This window comes from Corvus hawaiiensis, chromosome Z (assembly GCF_020740725.1).
Source record: "Corvus hawaiiensis isolate bCorHaw1 chromosome Z, bCorHaw1.pri.cur, whole genome shotgun sequence".
In the NCBI taxonomy this organism is placed as follows: Eukaryota; Metazoa; Chordata; class Aves; order Passeriformes; family Corvidae; genus Corvus; species Corvus hawaiiensis.
The window spans coordinates 39,890,302-39,915,673 of NC_063255.1; the positions used below are offsets into that span (position 1 = coordinate 39,890,302).

Here is a 25,372-nt window from a genome sequence, read left to right on the forward strand (position 1 = left end):
AATATTCAAGATGTTGGAGTTGCAGATGAACCTACCAACCAGCAGCAACCAACAGTACATGGCATGGAAAGGAAAAGCCAGGAGCGCTGGTAGAGCATGTCAGACAGACGTGCTGAAGGAGCTGGTGAGTAATACTGGTGGTTAAGTGGGAAATATCAGCCAATCCCAGTTGGAAGATGTAATCTTCTACTGTTACATCAGTTAAAGGTAGAGACAAATGTTGTGCTGAAATGACAGAAATGCAGTCCTTCTGTGTGATGACTGGAAGCTGACCACTGAAGCTGACGGGTCTTTGGTCTTCACTGGTTTGTTCTTCCCACCCTGAAGGCTGTATCTTAAGAGGAGGAAAATGCTGTAACTTTTAGCCTGAGACAGACTCTTTAGAAGTCATCACTCTTTGGATTTAGTTATTCAGTAGTGAAAGGACCAAATTATGGATTCAGTGATGGAATTTCAAATGACACTGTTTGTAATCAACTTTTAAATTTTGTTTTAAACACATGCTCTTCTAATACTTTGCAATGAAGCTTGATACTCTGTATTCAGAAATGGTTTTCAGTAGGTAAGTCATAATACAGCCTCAGTAGATATTACTGTAGATTCCACTTGCTACTCACAGAAAGAGTATTCCTTCATTTCTGTGAAAACTGCAATACAATCTGTGTACAGTTTCACCTAGCTTGATGTCTCACCTCTTTACACAGAGCAACATATGCTAAATACCGAAGTACCTCTTCCAGCATGACTGTCAGTGATTGTTGGGTTTAATTCTGGTGAACAATGGAACTTAGAACAGAGAGGAAATAAAAATAAATGTTAACTATCTTGTTGTAGATGAGAAACCAGATGACATCTGGAGCTGGCATTATTCTAACCAGGAACAAGTTGCAAAAGCTACTTAGGTTAGAGGTTTATAAACCACCAGATATACACATCAGGAGAAGGTTGGCAGGTTAAGAAAGGACAAGCACAGCTCTGTAATAATATACAACTGAGAAAAAAGGAAAGAGAGGATATGCAAAATTATATTGGGGAAGCCCATTTTTGTTCAAGACAACTTCAATTACACTTTTTATTGGAGAGATGCTCAGTGTGGTAGAAGAAGTCTGCCTTGGTTTATACACTGCCATAGTTTACCTGATTCTCTCTGCTAAAGCAAAAGCAACACCACCACCCCCACCCCGCCTCCAAAACACAAAGACTGGGACCACAGTGGCAATGTGGCAGAATGCAGACCATCAGCCCCGCAAACCTCCCCAGAGCACCACAACAGAGTCCTGAAGCATATCCTGCAAGCATTTATACACCAACTGAATTTCATGTACTGTGATTAATTTCCCTGACACCATGTGGGTTTCATTGCAGCACACAAAACCAGATACAGACTTATGTATTTTTAGGATCAGGACATACTTAACACAAGTCAGCCGTGATTTAGTATGTCAGTACTTAATGTGCAGCTTACTAAATGTGAGAGAATTCTGTATTTTGGTGCAGTTTGGGTTTTTCCCTGAAACAGCATGTATGTTGTTTCAACATTAATGCTGAAGTTAAAAACTCTGCAGTTACTGATATTTATTTAAAGAATTTTAAATTGTCTAATGCAGCTGGGAATAGAGGTACAGTAGCCTCATATTTAAAAGCATAGCCTTTTATATAATAGTAGGGAGCACTAGTGGGTATGCTGCCCATTTATGATTCTCTAGCAGCTTCTATTTTTCACAAGAATTAATATTCTCATCAGAATGCATCTGTATAACATTTTTCACATGCTGATCAAGTATCACCAATTCAGTGATTTCCTTGTGATCCCACTGCATATGCTGGGTCAGAATATTCACATTATCATCATTCTTATCTGCTGGTAGAAGAGATAATGCAACATTTCTAGTCACAAAATAGTGTCACACAGAAAAGCTATAGTATGGACATCAGGGATGTACAATAAAAAGGCATAAAAAGACCTTGTGTTGCAGGACCATCCTTCTGGACTGTGCTTAGTGCAACAATCTGGATCTAAATAAGCATTAATATTTACAAGGTAAGTGGGTAGCTCAGCATCAGTCTTTGTTCGCAATTAGAAGTTATGCATTCATGTCATGCATGCATGCCCTCATGCACAGGTCAAAAGGGATTTCTGTTACAGCATTTAAGCTTTGCAAAGTTGGAGGCAAAGGCTTCCAACCTTGGCAGTAAGCCCCTATACTACAGTTTGTGCTAGGAAGTGATATCTTTCAGGGCAGGATACAGACAGGATGTAGTGTCCCTTAGTTGCAAATCCAGTGCTAATTATATTGGGAATCTCTACAGAGACTTCCCAGAGAAACAGCTGAGAATTCCAGTGACACTTTGGAACAACCTTCTCTGAAGCACTTACAGGACTTAGTGTCCTGATGAGAAATAGTAAGAAGTGCAGTTACTATTTATCACAATATCCTTTAGGGGTTTTTTTCTCAGTTATGTGCAGTAATGCCAATCACTGGTTCAAAAATCAGCATTTGACATGTTCAATTCTGAAACTGTTATACTAGGTTTGAAAAGTAGTATGTGAAGTAAGCAGCATCTAAGTAAGTGATACTCTTTTTCAACTCTTCATAGCTCAATATGTTTAGCTCTTCATATTTTTTCACATTCCACTTGCTAGTAACTTAACATGAAAGAATTTGTATGTGACATGTATTGCCCATCATGCAACCTTCTGCCCTTCTGCTCTACTTTTAAATACTCAAAATAAGTTCTGTTTGTAGAGGTTGAATTATACAATGAAATTACAAGAATTGAAGTTTTAACCCTTATCATCCTTACAAATTTACAAATACTCAGATCTGAAAGTTAGGTTATGTTAATATGATCTGGTGATGCTGATAAGATTAATTTAAAAGTAGTGCATATGTAACAATACTGACGTTTGCTTCTGATCCAAGATTCGTTTTCTCCCAGGAATACATTTAGTGCACAGGACTGGCCAAAGACCACTGAAATCAATGGAAAGGCTACCAGTGATTTTGATGAAATATGGATTGGGCTTTGAGCATAACACCACTCACTTCATTGACTCATCACAAGGGCTGAATTTGGCTTAGACAGAGGTAAAGCGGTTCATCCCATGTACCTTTAATAAATAGCTCACATTTTAACCCCACCATTCCACTACCAGGAATTTAAGAGTATTTTGTTATGCTAGCTCTGTTAAGGAGCCACAACACTGGCACAGGCAAAATGAATGATCAAAACACATATAGTTGTTTGTACTTACAGGTATCTGGCTTGAGCTGACTGTTGGTAATTCCAAAATACTGTGGATTTTCAATGACAGGAATCTTCGTCATCCCAATGATGACTGCATCAGGACCCCCCTCAGAAGAAGATGGAGTGTTACTGCCATTTGAGATGTGGTGGAGGGGACTGGCTGAATCGTCGTCATTGCTGATGACTGAAGAAGGACCTAGAGTTAGAAACAAAGATTTTCTTGTAACTCAGTGTATGGTACTCTTCCCTCAGATGTGTAATTTTTTTTTTTTTTTTAATTTTGACCAGTTGTCCTCCATTCCTATAGTCAACAGCTCTCTTTGTGTGCCTTGCTGACCTTTCTCAGAAATTTTGTATGTCTGGGTGCAGATGGAGAACAGTGGGGGTTTTTTTTCATTAGGAACTGGAATCGTAACAAGTTTTTGTACTGGTACATCACCTAGACTAAATGTCAGAGTCCAGCACAGGCTGTGCACAGTCTTCCACTGTGAAAGATCTCAAAATTTGTTGAACTCATTCTGTCATTTTCAGAAATAAGCTATGGAATACACACATTAACTTTTTTACCTTATGCGCTACTTGAATCGCACAGCAGTAACACCACAAATCCAAGGAATGCCTGCCCTACCTGGCTTTATAACAAGACAAAAGGCACAGAGCAAATGGGCTCATCCTGATGTGGGAAGCTGGTAATTTCTGAAAGAAACATGGTTCACGGTCAAAATCCAGGGGAAAATTCGCATAGTCACAGACATGCAGAGAAGATGCTGAGAAGAACAGTGGAGTAAAACCAGAATTTGCTGCAGAGGGGCTCATCCCACCCGGGGTACATCCCGTTGGCTCCCCAGTCCATACCTGAATCTAGTCACCTTCCAGAAAAAGGTCTATTGTGAGGAGTAATTCAGTGACAGTTTTTGTTTTATTTCCATTCTACACTTTGTATTTTTAGTGAAAGTGCCACAGAGATAAAACCTTGTAAACAGATTAAAAAAAGAAATATCCTGCTTAGCACAGTGTCCCAATTCTGTGAACTGCAGGAGCCTTTGAACTAATAGCAAAATCAGCACAGATGACATTTGAACTCTTGAAATCTAACTCCGCCACTTAAATTCCACATGACTTCTTCCAGTTTACATTCAGTATTCATAGAAAACCAGAAGCACCATTTAACAGCAAAGACATTTTGCCTGATCTCCTGACTGAAGAGCCATCAGAGATCACACATATCATATTTCACTTCATTCTCCATCCACATCAACTAAGGTTTTGGGGATAACATTCACATCTCTTAATTGTAACAATCAAAAGACAATGCAAGAAACAGATGGAAAAAAACACCCTCTGGAAGTGCCTATCCTGAAGTGGCATCTTTAGCCAACTGCATTTAGCCTTTGGGCAGCAGCAACACGTTGAGCAAATGTCCCCCCAAAGAAGGAGACAGCAGAGAATACCTTGAGGACAATAAAAAGCTGTGTTTACTGCAAATCACCTGCCACCAAGGTGACAATTGCAACATGTTGGAGTCCCAGACTGAGTTTTAGGCTGGACAGAAGGAGCACTGCAGAGGCAAGACAGAGCCCCGCCAGGTAGATGGCATCTGTGTCTGCAGGAGAGATAGGGAATGCAGAGGAGAGAGTGAGAATGGGGACCACCAGCAGGTTCTGTATCCACATTACTGAGGACATCAGAGAAGACAAGCAGAATCCACTGCAGGAGACACACAACTGAAGAACAAGATGAGAAAAAGGACAGTCCCAAGCACAGTAAAGAAAGGGCAGCTTTAAAGAAACTCCTACTCTTCTGTGGCTCACTGTATCGTCACCAAAATCACTTCATCATTACGTGGCATGGCTCATAGCAATAAAACTTGAATATTCTGGCATGTGGCTATTCAACCCTATATTATGAGACACAAGCATACTCACACCCCTGTCCTGCTTTTCTTTCTCCCCAGTTGGTTTAATGGTGCATGAGGGAAATGTTCTCATAGTTTGAAAAAGTACTTCTTCTTCAACCTGAAACACTAGAATTAATTTTTCAAATACCTGGCACTTCGCAGGAAAGTCACTGTTGACAAATGTAAGTAAAGCCTATATCTCTGCAATTTATCAAATGAAATACCCATACCAAGGCTGGTTTTGTCGTTACTGATCACCCTGATTCCCACATGATTGACTGTACTGGGAAAGATGCCAGGATTAAGAGTTTTTGGTGAAGATTTCTCTAATGAAGGGCAGAGCCTAACAAATAGTGAGAATGGGTTGCTCAGGTGGCACAGAAGATACTTATGTTAAGTCACAATACATTTTTCAGATGCGTGAGAGTTGTTTGCACAAACATTAAGAGTGCAACTTATTTAAAACTGCATTCAGTTTTTGGTAGATACCATCCTTACATCTCTAAACTTTCTGAATCTCAACTTGTTGCTCCAAAAAAGCAGGCTGACTAATACCCACTTTCTTGGGAAAACAAAATGCTTTTACACTATAATATAGCTTCAGTATAAGGACAAATCCCTTCTCTCACAGCAAATAGGCAAATTCTCTTAAACTGAAACTTAATAGAGGCATGTCTTTAAGTCCTTTTCAGTCCTGCTGTTCTCTGCTACACAGAAGGAGGCTCTTTTGTCATTGTTTGCTTCCACCATACATGCAGTGATGGCAAGGAAAAGTGACCATTACACATTTCTAGATGTTAAAGTGGAATAATGACTAGGAACTCAATCTATTCATTGAATAATTTCTGCAGTACTTCAAGATGCAATTTTGTATGGTGAACTACTATTTTCAATCAGTATGAACTGCAAAGTGCTGCAGGTGAAAAGCAGACAACTGTTCTGTAAATCTACTCAATTAGGCTAACTGGTAAAAGCTAGTCTTCTGTGTGGTATGAAGCAGGTTCCAAATATATTCAGCTCTCTGATATAGGTGAGGAAAACCTAGAAAATTAGGTGACTTTCAGGCCAATTCCTCACAGTACAAAATAGTTTAAGAAAAATTCAACCCTAGGAACTTTGTTGCTATATCACTTGGAGATCCTTCTCACTTATTAGCAAGTAAACATCTCATGCAATGGCTTTTATGAATAGTTTGCATTCAAAAATCCTATTTCTTGTCTATTTCTTCTCTAATTAAGACAATCAGAACTCATCAGATGGAAATTTTTATGTATCAGAGGCAGCTGAGCTCACATCTTTTCAAACTTCCCCTTTGCTGGGACCTTTCTATCAGTGTGAGCAAACTTTTACATAGACCATTTCCACACTTGTTTATTTGCTAGACTATCTACTCAACAGAAAGTTACATTTCATTTTTTGAATGCACTAAGCCACATTACACTTACAGACCAGCCCTGCACCTGACTGTGATATTCAAGTAATGTAAAACCATTTCCAGGATGCAAGATGAGACTATCACCTGTGCTGACAAGAAGTGAGAGCTACCCTTTTCTGAATGGGCTCTGTGCTCAAAATTAAGGGTAATTTCTTGAAGCACCTTAGAGTGTGGTTTCATCCACAGGAAATGAGGTCACTGAATTACTTGTGAAAGGCAGAACAAGTATGGTAATTACATTCAGTCACCTACTACTGCCTCTGGTTTTTATAAAATCTGCTCTTTGTTTTACACCTGAAATCTGAAAATTTTAGACAAAATGTGATAGGCTGGAGTGAAAATCATGCATTATCAGTAGTCATTAGCTACTGCCAAGAGTAGATTCACAGTTGGCTTAAGCTTTTAAGAAGCCTCCAGAGACCTTCTCCACCTTCCAGTGTGCTGCCCAGAATCTTCCTTTGATTTCATTTTTAGACATTTTTCTTAAGAAGACTTCTCTTTTCTTAAGAAGGAGTTGGAGCCAGACAAGAATCTGTAGCCTGCTTTGGAGAAGATGTGGGCTATACACCACAGGGACAAATTTCTCTTCTATTTGATATGAAACTAAAGACTTGTCCATTTTTCATCACCTAAGCTCAAGAAAAATCCCTTTTGTGTACAAAAAAACCCCAGCAGCTCTCAAAAAAAGTTGTGACATGTAAGAAAACCAGTTCTATTTGAAACTGATGAGCTATAAAAAACCCAAAATGCTTCCAATTCCCCAGCTAGGTGGAGAATTACCTCAGCACATAATATGGGGACAGGCAGAAACAGCAAACTTCTTTTACTGCACATTCCAAAGAGAACTGTGCTATCTCTTGAACAGTGTATGCCTGCACTGTCCTTGACCTTGGTGGTGCCAAAAAATTTGAGCTTCCTTAGGTAAAGAAATAAAATTTAATTATATTATTTTCAAGGCGTGCTGCTATTTTTGAACTGGTGAAGGAGATTCATTATAATTATATACAGCCTTTCATGACAGGAAAAGCTAAGAAAATTGGGATTGTGCAGCCTATAAAAGAGAAGGCTTCAGGGTGACTTAATTGCATCCTTCCAGTACCTGAAGGGAGCCTGCAGGAAAGATGGAGCAAAACTGCAAGAGCATTCAGTGGCAGGACAAGGGCCAATGGCTTCCAACTGAAAGACAGCAGGATTAAATTAGATATTAAGAAGAAGTTCTTAACTGTGGGGCTGGTGAGGCACTGGAACAGGTTGCCCAGAGAAGCTGTGGTTGTCCCATCCCCGGATGTGTTCAAGGCCAGGCTGGATGGAGCTCTGAGCAACCTGGTCGAGTGAAATGTGTCCCTGACAATGGTAAGGGGGGGCTCGAATTAGGTGACCTTTAAGGTCCCTTCCAACCCAAGCCACTCTATGACTGTATTCGACGGTTCATTATACTCCTATCACCATGAGAGTTAATGCAGTTTTAACATCCATGCTACCAAGGCCTATCCACACTGCTATTTGTTGGGGCTACATTTGCACAACACACTTCTGTGCAACACAAATCACTCCAGTTATCCCTGAAGTCACTACTAATGGCTCAGGCACACTGTAAGACAGTAAGAGTAATGAATATCACGACCCCTCCTAATTTTAGCTTTGTGGTTGGAATTGCGTATTTCCAATGATGTATCTACTTACTCAACTGTTAGGAAGCAGCTCATGTAAAAAGCAGTGTTTACAGAGATGATTTTGTGCTGTGATGCCTTAATAAACATCATTCCTTCCATGAAAAATTATGTTGATTCCTAGGATGCTTTCTCAATGGACCTTGCACTAGCACTGGCTCTTAGCTCCTCTGGGAACAGGGACGAGTCTGTGCCAAGGCATGGTAATAGCACACCATAAAGTTAAAAGCACAACAGTGAATGTATGCCACATCAGTCAGCACCTCTGCTAAATTCCAAGGCCATAATGAATCTTGTCTCTCCTTCCTTTTGGGAGGGGTGTACTTTTTCACTAGTTAAATACATTGTTCTAAAAAGTAATTACACAAGATTTCTCATCCCATGAGATTTCCATGTTTGCTGTAGATTTTTGTATTTTCTGCATGATTAAAATGTAAGTATTATGCTTCAGCAAGAACAGATATTCAGTTTTTCCTATTATCAAAGCAGGATCCAACTTTCTCACCAGAACAGACACCTTTTTAGCTTTACTCTAAAAATTGCAATCTTATCTTTTACTCCCTCTGGAAGACAACTAATCAATCACAGCTTGACACACTTTTTTTCTGACTAACGTGCTGAGTTTTATTTCAAATATTCCTTTGTATTCCCAAGTTCAGCAGCTGTATGCAACTGTGGTACCAAATCATGTTCATGCAACTCTATTAGACTGGATAAGAAAGCCAGCACAAAACAAAGCAATGCAATTACAAAAAAAATATTGTAAACTATTGGTCTCTTAAAATGCAGTATACTGAATACAGGGAATTGAATTAAAAGGTGTAAATAGAGCTCAAGAAAAAAACCCAAAAACCAACCAACCAACCAACCAACCGAAGACTGAATAAGTTTCCAAAGAGAAACAAGTTTAGTCTTGCCTTGGTTGGTGGAGCTGCTCAAAGTTGTCAGATTGTTCTACAGATGTACAGTGGACTTACTAAAACTATGGTCTTTTCTTTGCAGCTGCCAATGCTTGCAATGAGGGAAAGCTCAAGGCAAGGCACTCCCATGTTTTGACAGCAGTTGAGCTGTGTGGAGCAATAGCACATCTTGCCTCTACCCACCTTCCAAGTGACCTTTCCTGTCTCATATCGCCATCCCTGCCAGCTACCCAGACAACAACCATTAGTCTCAGCCTTTGTGTAGTCATCTCTACAGTCACTGTCACATGCAATTGCAAAATGAGTATTAGGGGGCTAATCCTCCTTTGTTTGTGGTGGAAAGAAACACGAGATCACCCTAAACAGCATTATATCTGAGTCCATCCTGCTAAAGCATATTGCTCTTCACAGATCAAAGAGTGCATGCATGTCCTTCTACCCCGGAACAGTACACGGAGCCAAAACCCACACTGTTACACATTAAGTCTGTGACTCAGAAAACTGAGACTTGCCCGGCTTTGGTGTTTAGCGGATAAACAATTTCACATCTTCTGACAGGTATCATCAATCTGTTTAACTGATTTACACCCACCAGTGCTTGTTTAAGCTTGTATTCTGTTGCTTCTTGACATATGAGATGAGAAAAACCTTTTGACACTGCCCAAGAAGTTCAGTTCCCATCCAAGACAATGCTCCCAGGAAGTTAGGAGAAACTGAACAGAGAGCTGGAGAACATCCTCACATCCAGCAGACAAATCCCTCTGTTCCCCACCAGCATGCACTTCCAACATTCTCTGAATAACAGAAGTAAGTAGGCTCCTTGAAGGTCCCTCAAAGGGGAGCTGAAAATCAGGATTTAAACTCAAGAAGCAGTCCTTAGAAATCTGTTCACTTACAACTTTTGCAAAACAAAGTGGAGATACTAGTTTGAAAATCATGATGAAACCACACCAGTTCAATGGTGCACCATTTCGTTTGGGTGATCAAGGATGCAAGGTAGTTTGCCTTTGCTTTCAGGTGAAAAATCAGTGTTTAGCTTTTTCTTATTTGTTGCAGCTTCACAAGAAGATTAAATTGTTCAGTTGTCATGTATCACTTTCATACAGAGCAAACAATCTACATTGGATTGTCTTCGTTCCCACATGGAATAATTTAAGTAATGCATACCTTTGGGTCTAATGAAATAACAGGTAAGTTGTTTGGCTTTACAGTACCAAATTTTCAGTGTTGCTAGGTGTCAAGATGCCTTTTCCCCTAAAACACATGTTCATCTTGCAGGAAAACTTATTTCAAATGCCTAGCTCCTCTACAGAGGAACAAACACACAATCTGGGTAATTTCCATTAACATGACTATGCACAGATTTTAGCCACTCAATATTTCATCAGGGCTTTTTGTTCTGGCTTTGAATCTAAGCGTCACAGCTGCATATTTGTTTGCTTGGGTTTTACTCTGGTGCGTGACTGTGACAGAATCCCAGTCAGTTCCTTTCAGCTGCCTTTCTCCTCACAACCTCCTCCATACTCCCCTGTATCCATGTATTCCTGCATCCCCTCACACACAAGCCCAGAGCAAATGTTTCTGCAAGGGAAGACTCCCTAGGACAGCCTAGGGGACCCCTTCATAATGCAAGTCACTCCTGAAGGTCACGCAACCTACAGGGCACAGGGATAAAGACACTGGTGTCTTGGTCTGGGGCAGACTGGCAAGACAGTTCACCCAAGACTCCTCCTTTGCAGCACTGCAAAGCCGTGTAGGAAAAAAGGGTCTCAAATACATTCTCAATTTGCTAGCATTGTATGGACAGGATGAAAGGTGCCTAACCACTCTGTCCCGGCTTCACTCCAGGGCCAGCTCTCCCCAGGAATGCTATCAGCAAAACATCAGCCTGAGTCACAAAGGTTGCCGATTTCTTTTTCCCTTTCAGCCAGAATGGAAGGCATTTGTGTAACAGATCTAACAACTGCAATCTGGCATGCATTGTCACATTCTTATGTACCATAACCAATAAATCCACATAGATCATGCATGATGAGGTATGTGCTACCATTACTTCCAATTTGGAGGCAACAGGAAGAGCATTTTGGCACTGAATTACCCAGCACTGAAGGGGGGATCTCTGTCAAAGTCATGACCAGAACCTGGGAGGAACCAGCAGCCCTACCTGTTGATCCATAGAGCCCTTTGGGACTCATAGCCCTCCTTAGATATAGGATGAATGGTTGCTACACAGCCATCCACTGCTTCCTGGACACATTCGCAGTATCTGCAGCTCAGATGACGTGCCCTATTATGAAGAATGAGGAATTTATGGCCTCTCATTATTGGTAGTTAAATGAAACACAGACCTAAGGAAAAAATCTAGCTGGCCTGTGGCATATTCATCAATATGAATACATGAACCAAAGAATTAAAGAAACAAGGCAGCAGAAAACGTGAAGAATGTAAGAAAAAATGATTTATCTTTCTTTAATATAGATCATCAGCAGTATTCATTATAGTCACCTGCAGGTTTGGATATCTTGGAAACATGGGTAAAATTACAATCCTTCAAAAATACTACAGTGAAAAATCACCACAATAATAAAAAAGATCAACTAGAATGTACTTTTTGGCATCAAGCAAAAAAATAATAATTCACCTGAAATTAAATCCTTGTTGCCTTTCATTTCATTTAAGAACTATTTAATTAAAAACTGCTTCCTTCCAGACTTCTCATAAATAATCTAAGTGTTAGCATTCCCACTTCCAAGACTGGGAATGAGGTCCTCTGTTGTCTAGAAGATAAATACAAAGTGTACAGAAGCAATAAAATTTTCTGCATGCTGCTTTGGCTGTCAGTCTTTACCTGAGAGAACAAAAAAGCTATTTGGACTAGTCAACTTGAATAATGTTCCAAATTCTGTTTAGTTCAACATAGATAGATGATAAGGCAGATATACTAGGTTGTGGAGAAAAGCTCCCTGATTTTAAACTTGTATTTGATTGTGTGGGTTTTTTTTAAGGAAGAAAAAAAGCGTTACTAATGATACTATTTAATTTTTTTTAAGCCTCAGTGATTATTTCTTTGAAGCACAGAGATACTATCTACAGGCCTCTTCCATTCAAGCACATCAGATGAAAATATGGAAAAATCTAGAAATACTCAGAGACCTGATGAAAAACCTGAAGAACTGGGATTTTTTTATCCTTAACTAAGGTCTGAGGAGGTACACAAGTACAGCCTTCCAAGGCATGGTTACAGTTTTTGTTGCATGCCTTTGCTGAACGGGAACAAGAAATTCCATGGTGAAAGTGCATTAAGAAAGACTAAGGTAGACACTTTGGAATAGATCCTCAGGAATAGATCCTCCAGAACTTTGGAAAAGATCCTGCTTCTATGAGCACTGGAATTGCTCACAGAAGACTCAGAAATCTCCACTTCTGGAGTTCTTGAAGTCACATGAGGAAAAACGTCACCTGGAAAAGATACAAGTATAGTTGATACAGATTTAGGATAGGGAAGAATCTCCAAGGTGTTCTTTCATCCTTAATCTTCCCTAATAACAAAAAGGTAGACCTTGAGTGATCTCACGGGAAACACTTCAAATGTTGATTTATGTCAATTCAGAACTGAAGCAAGCCCAGAGCTCAAAAAATACACATCATATCTCAATGAAATACATATATTTCAGTACATTAGCAGATCACTTTTCTAGCCTGCAGAATAAAGATATGTTTAGTTCGGCAAGAAGAATGCCAGTGCTCTACTACACATCTACCACACTCTACTAAAGCACACATTGTTTAATAGCATTCTTTACTTACAGTTTATTTCAGTGGGATATTTCCCCTTACTGCTACTGAACAAGTTTCATTAGTGGAAGTGTTAATTACATGACACAGTAGCACAGAGTCTTGTATAATTTCTTACTTTCTGTCAGTGCAAGATTATTACAGGCCCCCAAAATTTGCACAGGTTATGAAATCAACACTACAGTGAAGTATACCTCTGAATTTGTTCTCAACAAGCGTAACAGCTTCCAAATAATTTTTTACTTACAACCACATGAGCTAACCTTAAACCTGACAATCTACAAAGAAGCAAAACTAAACCCAAACATCATGCTCAAATTGTAAACAACATCTGCAGAAATCTGGTTTAGTTGCTCACTAAGCTCTCACTGAGATGATGTTACAGCCCAACTAGAGCTGTTTTGAACTGGCACTGACATAGACTGCCTCCTCTTCATCTCCAAACACTTCCCATCCTGGAAAACAGGTTTTAAAAATAAATACAAGGGCCTACCTACATGAGAAGAGGAGGGCATGGGAAGGTGGTGAGCTAACACTCTACCATCTATACCTTGTCAAGAAGTTTGCTCTCACCTTAGGTGCACAGGCTTTGGGCACTGATGGCCCCACTTCTGTATGTATTGCAAAGGGACTAGCTGGCCTTTGGAAGAGGGCTGCTGGAAGGACAGAGGACTTTGGCACAGAAGACAAGCTGTCCAAAACTAGCCCTCAGTGAGCATAAAGCAAGACAGAGCTAACTTTCCTTCTTGAACATTAACACTTGACATTTTATTCCAATTTATATTAGATTACTTAGCAACAATGAAACTGATTCCTTTTGTGTCTGTGCAACAGCAGCCATTGCAGTGGTTTTCTCTACAAAACCTGTCCCCAAAGCACTCAGCAACTATACATATCCCAGGCCTTTAAAGAGATCACAGGCTCTGCTCAGAAAACCTTGTAGGCCACCAAGAGGCTGGCAAGAATCCTCTTCTGCGAAGATTTTTGGTGCTCAGACATCATGTGTCTTGAAAAATACTCGTGATATCCAGGTGAAGTATTTGGAACAGTCTTACCAGCAGACCCACTCCAGACCTTGCTCTGTGCACCTCTAAGAAATCATAAGGAAAAGAAAAGCAATCATTTTGTTAGAGATTTTTGCATTATGATCGATTAGATCTGTTGGACACTGTTTAAGGAACAGTTCACCTTTGGAGACGGTAGAAAGCATAACAGGCTGTTTGGAGGAATATCCCTGCCAGAACATCTTCAGATCAAAGACGTGGAATTGCCTTCCTACAACACCCTTCTTTCCCCAAGTACAATTCCTAAGGCACTGAAGCTTTACATACTCAAAATCCTCTTCAAATGCAGATCTAAAAATTACTACAGTGGAGCAAATGACACTCATATATAGAAAGGAAACATGTCAAATTTCTGTTCCAGCAGCATCACTCACAAACTATAGGATTAGCTGCACAAATTGACTGTCTTGCCTCTACATGATAAACCTCTACTGCCGTTTACAGACACCTCCTCCTCCCTGCCACATGATGCCTCATTTGCTGGAGATTCCTCCTGTCACCTCTCTCCTGCCAGCTTTCCTTGAAATTGCTGCTATGGCAAGCAGGAAAATGCTGCATACTCAAACCTATTTGCAACATATCAGCTAGATCAGCCATCCCAAAAGTGGCTACTCTACAAACTCTGGCAGTTTTTCTACAGCAGATTTGAAAATGGATGCATCAATTCTGAAATTGGTCAGGACACAACAATGAGGTTTTGCTAAAATACTGGAAGCACCACTACTTCTACTCTTCAGGGCTCTCAATAAAGCAGAGTTTCTCTTTATCCAGGATGTTGCACATAATACTTTTATAAATTAATTCTGCTTCTTCTACTGCTTCTGAGTATTTTACTAAGCATTCTTCTGATGGGTCTCCTCTGCTTATTTACTCACTTATTTCTTTGTAAAGAATTTCACCTACCTCTTAACTATTGCTTTCTTGACCACCTGGCTCACCTATCCTCACTTGTTCCAACAACATGGCCTCCTGTGATGTTGTAATTTTTATGTTAAGATTAAACAGCATTAGTAATTGTTAAATTCAAGTGTTTCAGGATGACATTCATTTATTTTCAGTCTAGTTTCCTCTTTTATCAAAAATTCAGTCATGGCTGTTTCTTAGCAACAGATTTATCAGAACAGATTTGCATGAAAATCAAATACTCTCAAAAAGGAACTGCTAAAGCACAGCCTTATTCCTGACCACCATTAAAAGCAAATACTATAAAGCAGAAGAAAATGGTTTTGTAATTCCACATGAAATCTAATGAACACATGTAGAATATTGGCACCAATTGAAGTAGATGACCTTATAAACTTTCCTAACTAATGTATCTCTGAACTGATCTTCTAGTCTTTAGAGACCAAAAGGAAAAAACAAACCCAAAAGCACAAACCATGAACAGCCACATCGTCTATTGCACTGGACTAGACTAAAAATTGGCATCTGCAATGGTCACACACAAATAGGTCTCAAAGGACCAAGCTGCAAAAGGCAGACACGTGCATGAAAAATGCCCACACTCAATTCAACCACACCAGTACCAGGTAACCAAGAACTGGACTTCAGTGCAGGAGCTTAACTGGTATTTCATTCTCTGGAGTCACCAGAGAGCGACACCATATCTTTTCCTTTTCTTTCCTTTTCTTTTTCTTTTCTTTTCTTTTCTTTTCTTTTCTTTTCTTTTCTTTTCTTTTCTTTTCTTTTCTTTTCTTTTCTTTTCTTTTCTTTTCTTTTCTTTTCTTTTCTTTTCTTTTCTTTTCTTTTCTTTTCTTTTCTTTTCCTTTTCTTTTCTTTTCCTTTTCTTTTCTTTTCCTTTTCCTTTCCTTTTCTCTTCTTTTTTCTTTCTTTCTATCTATTGCCACATTTATACCATAATTTCAGTAAACTCCAACTTCTTAATTTTAACTGTCTTTAGAAAGAATCCGTTTCCCCCCAAATATTTTTCTACACCTTACTTCTCTTTGCCAGATGAGGTTTTCCTTTTTTTTTTCTTTTTAAACCCAACATAATGTGCTAAACTCCAACTAGCTAGTTCATCACAAATGTAAAGAAAAGCAGATTCAGAGATAGGGTGAAAGAGTCAAACCAAACATGAAGCATGAAATCCTTTGAACAGATAAAGTAGAACAGCAATACCAAGAGTCTAATTCCCTTCCCCTTAATATCAACCAGGAGAAAGTTACTATATTGACAATGGTTTAAAATTCCCATGAATGACAGTGGAATTAGGACTGCTGTCTTTTTATTAAGAATGATGACAACCTTTTTGGCAAATGCAGCCTTCTACTGCTGTGGCACTTATTTGTGGCACTTAGTTATGTCACTGAAAAGTAGCATCTATAATATATGGCTGCACATGAATTATGTTAGGAATGGGTTAAAGTAATTCATCTGTATTATTCCCACGAGACAATGCCAAAAAGGTAATTGCCCATATTTGTACTACTACATTATAGAGAATGTCAGTTTTATGTCTTCCTAATGTTTAACTGAAAATCTATAATATCCATTTCTGTTTCTTGCTGAGAAATTAATATAGGACCAAAACCTGAAATTCCAACTCTGGTCATGCTCAGACAAAACTCCCACTTAAGTCAGTGGGAGTTCTGCCAGGGAGAGGATTAAAGACAGTGTGATTTGCTACATGCTACCAGACATGTAAAAGCTACAGAGCTAGATTTTCATTATGATGCTTCTGGGACTATTAAAATGAGCAAGATACTGGTCTTTCACCTTTCAGTCACGCAGTCATGTGTGCTTGCAGAGGAGGGATAGATGCGAATCAGGCAAGCCATCTTGCTGGAGGGTGCTTAATGCTGGGCTGAAAGCCAGAAGAAGTGAATCCCTTCTGCAGTGTATCCCTTCCCTTCTCCTCTGTACGGCCCAGTAAGAGGCAGGAAACATCAAGGCAGCAAACCTGGATCCCTAGCAAACAGCACTAGCTGGATGGAGTGCAGCAAGCTCATCATCATAAAAAAATACTGAAGCCATCCACAGTATCTATGCCATTCCAGCACCTGGAACATGCTTGGGCACATGCCCCTTTGGGAGGCTTTAAGCTGGGCCCTGTGCCACAGAGATAAGACAACTCTAAAGGTAGATGGCAGGAAGCAGTCAAGACGTAACAGCTTCACTGAGCTTCTGCCATGGGTGGGTGGACCATGCCAGCAACCAGAGGAAACTGCTGTCCTCTAGGCGGGTTCCTGGCTCTGCAGGGAGGGGATGCTGCACTTTCTTGGGGGTTCTCAGGTTTTACTGGCCTCTACTTGGTCATATTAACTTCAACAGATACAGAAACTCATTTTAAAAAATTACCTGTTTTGTCAACTGAGCATTTGGGATGGTTTTGTTTGCCAGTAGTTTCCAGAGGCATTGGAATTTGGTTTCTTAAAACAGTAACAACTTTTCTTAGTCTACCAAGCAATTTCTTCGTGTTTTTGTGATGTGGCAGCAGTACCCAAAGAACAAAGGTATGACAGCCTGAATCAGCTAAGTTATCCTATCAGTCTGCAAAAGTGAAGCAAAAAGTCCTGAGATACTCAGTCATTTAAATTTTTATGAGAAAACAGCAACGTGTCACTATAGATTGTTTTAATGAAACCTCATTTTTATGAATATGATCACAATGAATTTCTGACCTTTTGTCTCACTAGCAATGCCATCTGCCATCAATTTAGTTTCAGATTGCCAAGCAATTATTGCTTAAAAATTACCGAATATTCACACTAAGGGATCTTTCTTAAAATTGTTAATGAAAAAAATGTATGTCTACAGATCACCATTCCTTACAAAATAAAGATTAGAAGAGATTCATTTATCAGCATAGAGACACTGAAGTCCTGAATTTAAAATAAGACATCCCTGTTGAATTGAACTCACTTATCTGGGTTCTGAAGCAAGTTTCCATGTAACACACATAAATTAATTCAATACGAGTAGTAAAAAGATTAGTTACTTTATCCACCGTGTTAGTAACACATGACTAAAACGGCAATACATAGCACTATTTTACACCTACATAATCTCCTGAAAGATCATTTTGTAGAAAAAAATGAAACTATAGCTAAATACAGACCTTATGTGAAATCCAGCTATTATTAATAGCTGGATTAAACTCTACAATAGCTGGATTAAACACCACAAACACCTTATGGTTTTGGAGTTAAAACTGCATTGTTTCAACTGGCTGGCATTTCCTTTTTATGTTAAATGTTTGGCAGGACCTAAAACAGATGTTTACTCCTTCAAGTGTTAACAGACAGGGAATTTCAAGCTTTAAAATTTGCCATTCCCAAATAGTAGGAAGTAGTAGTACTTATGAATGACTTTTTAAGTTAGTCTCTTAGCTGATGCGAATTGGTTAAAGGATCTGACTCATACTTTTCTCAGTCCCTATTGATTTTGTGTACCTTGTAGTTTTGCATCCCATGCAGATACATTCACTGCTGGACAGACAGATCTGTCAGTATTTTATAGCTTCTGGTATAAACAGAAAAGACATGCAAGGAGGACATGGGAGAATCAGGCTGCACAAGCTCTGTACCTGCAATTGTGATGTGTAGGCAGCAATTACAAAACGTTTCAGGGATGCTAAAGAACGCAGTTACACATTACTCGGGGACAGTTTAATGTGGTACTCTAGCAGGCCTCCCTAGAATCCTGAAACAGGTAACATAACTTGAGTAAGAGCAAGGTGTGCCTTCAGACAGGACCACTGCACATGCACTACTTCTCCCATCTATAACTGCAGCGATGACAAAAAGCTCAGATGAATTAACACCTCTGATTTGTTTTACAGTGGAATACAGTGCTGTGCTCTGTCTGGGGTCAGAGCCAGGGTTCTAGTGGAACCAGACAAGCATTGGCACAGACCCTTTACACCCTGTAACATGCAGGTGGAAAACCTCATGAACGCGGAGTTACACTTACATTTATACTCTGTATTAAACAAATAAATTTCATAGTAGTCTGATTTATGGAACCTGAAGTGAAGCCTGCATGTCACCAAATGGAAAAAAATGGTTTTTGAAATTTCCACTCCCATCTTAGAGACAATCAAACTCCTTGTGATTTGGTTGATCACAAGGTAACTCAGTCTCTCTGCCATCAATCTCCAGCCTCTCTTCTTCCTCTGCCAAAGGTTGCCTTTTCCTAGCTGTCCCCTGTCAATCACTGATCAAACTGCTATCATGTGGGCTATCTACCTATTGCTAGTGCTTACAGCTGCTCTCACCATGTTCAGACCAGAACCCAGAAGCAAAAAATGTTAGAGCCTTGCAGTTAGGAACAACTGATTCCAGAGGCCATACCACCACCTCCTAATGACAGGTAACAACTTCACCTAGGTCCCAGCATAGTTGAGCTCAACAGCAACAGGGTTATATATACATTTGGATTCCATTGAAATGTGAAGCTGCAGCAAGCGATGGAAACTTGGCATCTTCATTAGAAAGAAAAAGCAGTTATGATAAATCTTTACCTTCCTCTTGAAAAGGCATGTGGCCCTTCACACTTTTTTTGAGACATTGATGAAGTCTGATACTGTGATTCTTTACCTGGAAAGAGAGTATGCCAACTCCCAAGGCAAAAACAATGCCAATATATGGGAAAAGGTAACTTGTTGTACCACACAGAAAGTAGAAGGCTGGTCTTAGCATGTTCGGCTTAAAAAACTGTACCTCAAACGCCTGGAGAAAGGAAATGCTTAGGCAAATCACAGTCAACTTACCTGACTTTGATCCATACTCTCATAAGCAAACAAATGCAGAGTTGATGATTCGGGTTGTATTTTAAAAACATTTAATGTATTTAAAAACTATACACCTAAGCAACTAGTAATAACACAGTGTGCAGAAGCCTTCACAATTACTGTCGACACTGAGATATCTATCAACGGGCTACTTGGTACCCGAAGACAGATTTCAGACAGACAATTACATTACAACATATGGGTAGTATCTCAGATTGCCAATAGATTACTTTTGGCTCACAGAAGATAAAACTAAGAGAGAAACTGACTTCCTAGATTATCTAATCCCCTGACATTTATGGAAAAATCAATGAGCACGGCTTCCCAGGAGGAATCCAACACTGATATTCTTTGATACTTTTGAGTTCTGTCTTGTAATTACAGCAAGACAGAGTTTTGAATCTGAATGAAAATGGGAGTATTATGTAAATGTTTTCTTCTACAAAGCATAGACCTACCAAGGTTTCACATTTAGTTCTAATTCTGATAGTTAATCTGTATAGGTATATAGCGCCCTTGGAATTTTCCTAGGATTTTTAAGACTTTAAAAACTTTTTATGACTATGCACTGATTACACAGAACAAAGTGCACCAGGAATCTATGACATGGCTAGCCCTATTGACCTGAGACATCTGGGGATGAAAAGTGTGAGCTAATTTATAATCTCTGACCTCAGCATCATGCTAGGTCTCATAAGGAAACATTAAAATTGATTGCATGGCATGCATCTTTAGAAAAAGAAAGGGAGATTCTGGTTTAGGCAGCAGTGTTGGTCTGTGCTCTATGTCTCCTGGAGGTAAAGACATCAAAAATACTCAGCATGCGTTGAGAAAAAAATGAAAGAAACATTACCCAGCCCTCAGACAAAGGTTTATATAGAACTAACTGTTTTCTTGGATCTTGTTCCCTGAGGCACGGATGACGCATCCATTCCCGAGGCATCATCTACTTCAATGCTGTAGACACTGAAATTTTGCTAAAACCCTTCAAGGGGAAAACACGGTGACTCTTCAGTGGAACACACTAGTCATCAAGAAAATGCACAGACAATTGCCCATCTGGAGTTTCATCACCTTCTGCTCTCTGACTTCTAGTATCTAACATGAGCTACAAGGTGTTATCAAGGAACTGCAATCTATGGTTGTGGTGGTGCATGCCTCCCTCCCCCAGGCCACACTATCATCAATATGTGGTTCCCAACACACACTTGCACATTTTTGTTCTGTATATCAGCTGTCTTGGGAAGGTGTTGTGGCTAGAGCAGCCAGTTAAATACTTTCCTCCTTCTGAACGTGTGAATAGCACAGCACTTCTATGCGGCAAGAGTAAATGCAGGTGTGAAAGGCACTGCTACAATCATATTCTAACTTATTATGAGACGCTATTTGGGATTTAACTGATTACAGTCACAATGTATTAGGGAATTAGAATTATTAGGGAACTAGATCTGAAGTTTGCTACAATGACAACTGAAGACAAAATAATGGCATCAGAAAATGTCTTAATATGAATAAAGTATGAATTGAAAACTACAGTAGAAAAGCAAATTGCATAAATAATACAAACAAGCATGCTTTAAATTGAATTTTTAAATTACCAGAGCAAGAACTTCAAATCATTTTCCATTTTTCTTTCAAATACACCTTTCTATTCTTTTTAATCACACTTATTTTAGAAAACTGCAGTGTATTTGCTTTTAATAGGTAAAAACACATTGCCAAAAGTTCTTTCAGTATAAATGAAAGACAATATATATATATATCACCAAACAGTATTTTGTAACTTTTTGCAAATTTCTCATGAAACTGCAATACACAAAGAATGCTTACTATGTGCTCTGTATTTTTGCTTTAGAGCCTGATTACTAACATAAGAAAGGAAGAAACATCAATTATTCAAACTGAAAAGTGATCTTTGAATTCATTTAGTTTCAAAATAGTAACAGAATCATAAACTAACCTATGAAATTAGCTTTTTATTCTTGAAGAATTTTAATGATCAAAGTATATGGAAATTACAATATCTCAAGATACAAATATCCAATACATGTTGTATCTTTTTGTTTCTCACATAAAAGAACAAATAAAGACTTCTACAACAATACCGTTAAGTTGTAATTCATGTTCATTAAAAATCAATCCTTGTTTGCAGTTTTACACTAATTTGGATTATCAAGAATATTAAGACTTTTTTATTTCTTACAGTGTTGACTTCCTAATTTCCCAGGCAGTGTAAATGGCTATTTTCACCTTTGCCTTTATTCAGCTTCATTTTTGATTCTTCTCCCTAGATAATAACTTCTTGGTCTACTGAGTCTGAAAGCCTTATATTACAGTATTTCAATGGGAAGCTTGTTACTACTAAAAAAAATATCAAACACATCACAATCTCAGCGCGTTCTTCTACTTAGCATTTTCAAGCTTCTAACATTTTATATTGTTTGAATACTTTCTTTAAAATAATTGTATCTACCAGCTTAATCAACATCAGAATGTACCTCTAATAGTTGTCTTATTGAAAGCTCTTCCTAGAAAAAGAACTGACCTTTATACTGAGGCTGTTTCTTCTAGATACTGAAAATACATCAAATTAGTTCCAAAAACATATTTTACATGGATGATGATAAAAAAGCTTATATGTGAAATAAACTACATAACACCAAAACTGTTCAAATAGGTGAAAAATTTCAAAACCGCCTATGGGTATACAAAGCAGATTTGGTACAATACTCAGAGATCTGGTAAGATCCCAGAGGACAAAAACTTGACAAAACATTTCAGAAGCAAGAAAATGAACATGTAATCTGCTGTAGTCCAAATACAGCAGTCACATTAATGGGAAAATATGACATGCCCTGGTAAAAAGCAAAAAAGATAAAAACTTGGACATAAACTGTGATACAACCATTTCAACATTCTTGTGTATTCCATTTCATTAGGTCTGTCAAGAAATCCAGATAGTCTGGGCCAGCAAACAGAAGTCCCAAAGCAAAACATACCCTTCAAATCACAGCACTGATGTTTCCTCAACATAGTCTGGAAAATCACCATGCTTACTTGAGTATTTAACCAACCCACTTTTTTTATGTTAAGTTCTGAGTAGAGGAAGCATGGCCTGGCATATAAAACTTTGGGTCTTATAGCCAACAACTTAACATGTAGTTATTTGACCTGAATACACACACATTTGATTGAATGTGCATGTTACAGATACACACATTTAAATTAAATTAAATAGAAATAAAACTATTGCAAACAGTTGGGGGGGTGCTTTATAAATAGAATAACCAATTAAAGACGCTATAAAAATATAATTAAGGAGTTGAATCTCACCTTTATATCAGAACACAAAGACAACAATAGCACTTTTAGAACACCAGGAATAGGTGAGGAACTCCAAGGCTGACGTATTTTTCAATGCACTGCACTGTTACTAATGAAATGCAGGTTGTGATCAATTTACAGGTAGTCAAAGACACAATGATATGAAATTGTAGAACTTTATTGGCCTGTTAAAAGTCAGTTCATCTAATACATTTTTTAGAGATTGTCCAAACTATTATGGTAGCATTTGGGAATAAAAACAATGGCTGTCTGTTACTTACAAGAAACATGAAACAGTTTCAACAAGAATTAGAGGTAAGAGTGGGAGAAAAGACTCACAGCTTGCTGACGGATCACAGCAAGCAATTTTTTAACCACAGAATCAAAGAATGGGTCAGGTTGAAAGGGACCATAGTGGGTCCTCTGGTCCAACCTCCCTGCTCAAGCCAGGTCATCCCAGAGTACATGGCACAGCATTGTGTCCAGGCAGTTCTTGAATATCTCCCTCGAGGGAGACTCCACAACCTCTCTGGGCAACCTGTGCCAGTGTTTGGTCACCCACACAGTAAAGAAATTCTTCCTCACGTCCAGTTGGAACTTCCTGTGCATCAGTTTGTGCCCATTGCCTCCTGTCCCACTACTCAGCTTCCATGATACGATGCCATCATAGAAGGCAATTTTGCGCCATAATCTAGAATGTTACTTTTTTCCATGTGTGAGAAAAGTATTTTAGGAAAGAATGCTGAAGTTCTATACCTTGATATCAACTGAATATCAAGGTGTATCTTCCTGTTTTTAAACTGAGCCTGAAATACTAAAACAAAGACCCAGGAACAGAGAGCTCTGAATGGCAGTGAAAGACATTTAAAGTGTGTTTGCCAAAACTCAGGTCTTGGGTTTGTGCAGTGGTGTGGCAGCCCAATTCTGCTCTCACACCAGTAAAGCCAGTAATACCAATGAAATAGCTGTGTTAAAAAAAAACCTCAGGAAAAAAAAAATCAAGGTTTCCTTCCTGTTTGGTAGACATGCCTAACAGGAGAGCCCTATTCTGCTTGCACCAAAGAAAAATCAAAGCCATCATAAGAAAGCCATGACTTTACCCTTTACTTGCTTAAATATCAGGTAGTTCCCTGAAATTTTGGTTCTTCTCATCATTACAGCTGAGGAACAAAATAACAGTGAAAATATGTATGAAAGGAGACAAGTTTCCTCCTATACTAAGGCATAATATGCTTAGTAACACTGCTGTGACTTGCTGCCTCTAGAGACTATAGGGGAATGGTCCTCTTCAAAATGAAAGCAGTTTGGCTCTATGCTGCCTGCAACTCTGCTCCAGGCCAGGACACATGCTTATCCTTGCAGCTGCAAAAATATAGCTAGTCATGGAAGGTTGCTATTAAAATTAGAAGGATATACCATGTCCATACCAAAACAATACACATTCTAATATGGGCCCTTCCGATCTATTGCTTGTTTTTGGATGAAACTAAGTCAACCAGTTAATCTTGAGGTTGATTAAAAGTTCATTCACATACATGCTTATGGAACTGGACAGCTATATTTATTTCCAATCAATGCATCATTTCCTATCTTCAGAGCACATTTAATTTGTATGAACAAAAGAAAAACAGAACAAATGGAAGCCAGCTTCAAAAGTTTGGGGATACACATTCCTGTGGAAGTGGGACAATGAAATGGGCTGTGACACGTGAAATACACAGTACCAGCATCCTCTGTGCACCCTATAATGTTGTATTCATACTCAGTACTTCCAACCACCCACAAACTCTTGCTCTGGAGATCAGATGACAAAAATCTGCCACAACATGGACCTACATCATAATCTGGAATACTTTACACCATCACATAATGATGCCAAAGTCCTTTGGCATATCAAAAGTCCTTGGAATATCAAAAAGATATTCCAAGAGCCTGCACATTTGTGCCCTATGAAGAAGAGAGCTCACCAAAAGTCACAAAGGAGGACACTGAGCTCTCTGAAGAGCAGAAAACAGAACCACTGAAAATTGGAAGGAAGAGAAGAAGCGAGAGAGAATGATAGAGAAGAAAACACTAAAAACCTTTACTAAGCTTTTGGGGTTTTCTTTTGAAATAAACAAGAACACAATACTTAGCTCCTCAGTCCACTAATAACTTTTGCATTATTTCAAATAATAAGATATTATTATTAATAATAATAATTTATTATTATTAACTGGAAAAGGATGGCTGAATTAAAAAGAGCTCAGAAAGTGTGATTTTTTTATCTGTCAGATAATAGCTT

The 25,372-nt window shown here is 38.8% G+C and overlaps 1 protein-coding gene across 3 annotated transcripts in view; it reads right to left on the reverse strand.

Annotated features, from left to right (window-relative positions):
- The window catches only part of NTRK2 (neurotrophic receptor tyrosine kinase 2), a 200,512-nt gene that overhangs the window by 82,587 nt on the left and 92,553 nt on the right, over window positions 1-25,372 (reverse strand). For all 3 annotated transcript variants that reach the window (XM_048291143.1, XM_048291148.1, XM_048291144.1), the window contains one exon: window positions 3,257-3,445. In XM_048291143.1, coding sequence (XP_048147100.1) covers window positions 3,257-3,445 — 189 coding nt within the window. The remainder of the gene's footprint in view (window positions 1-3,256; window positions 3,446-25,372) is intronic.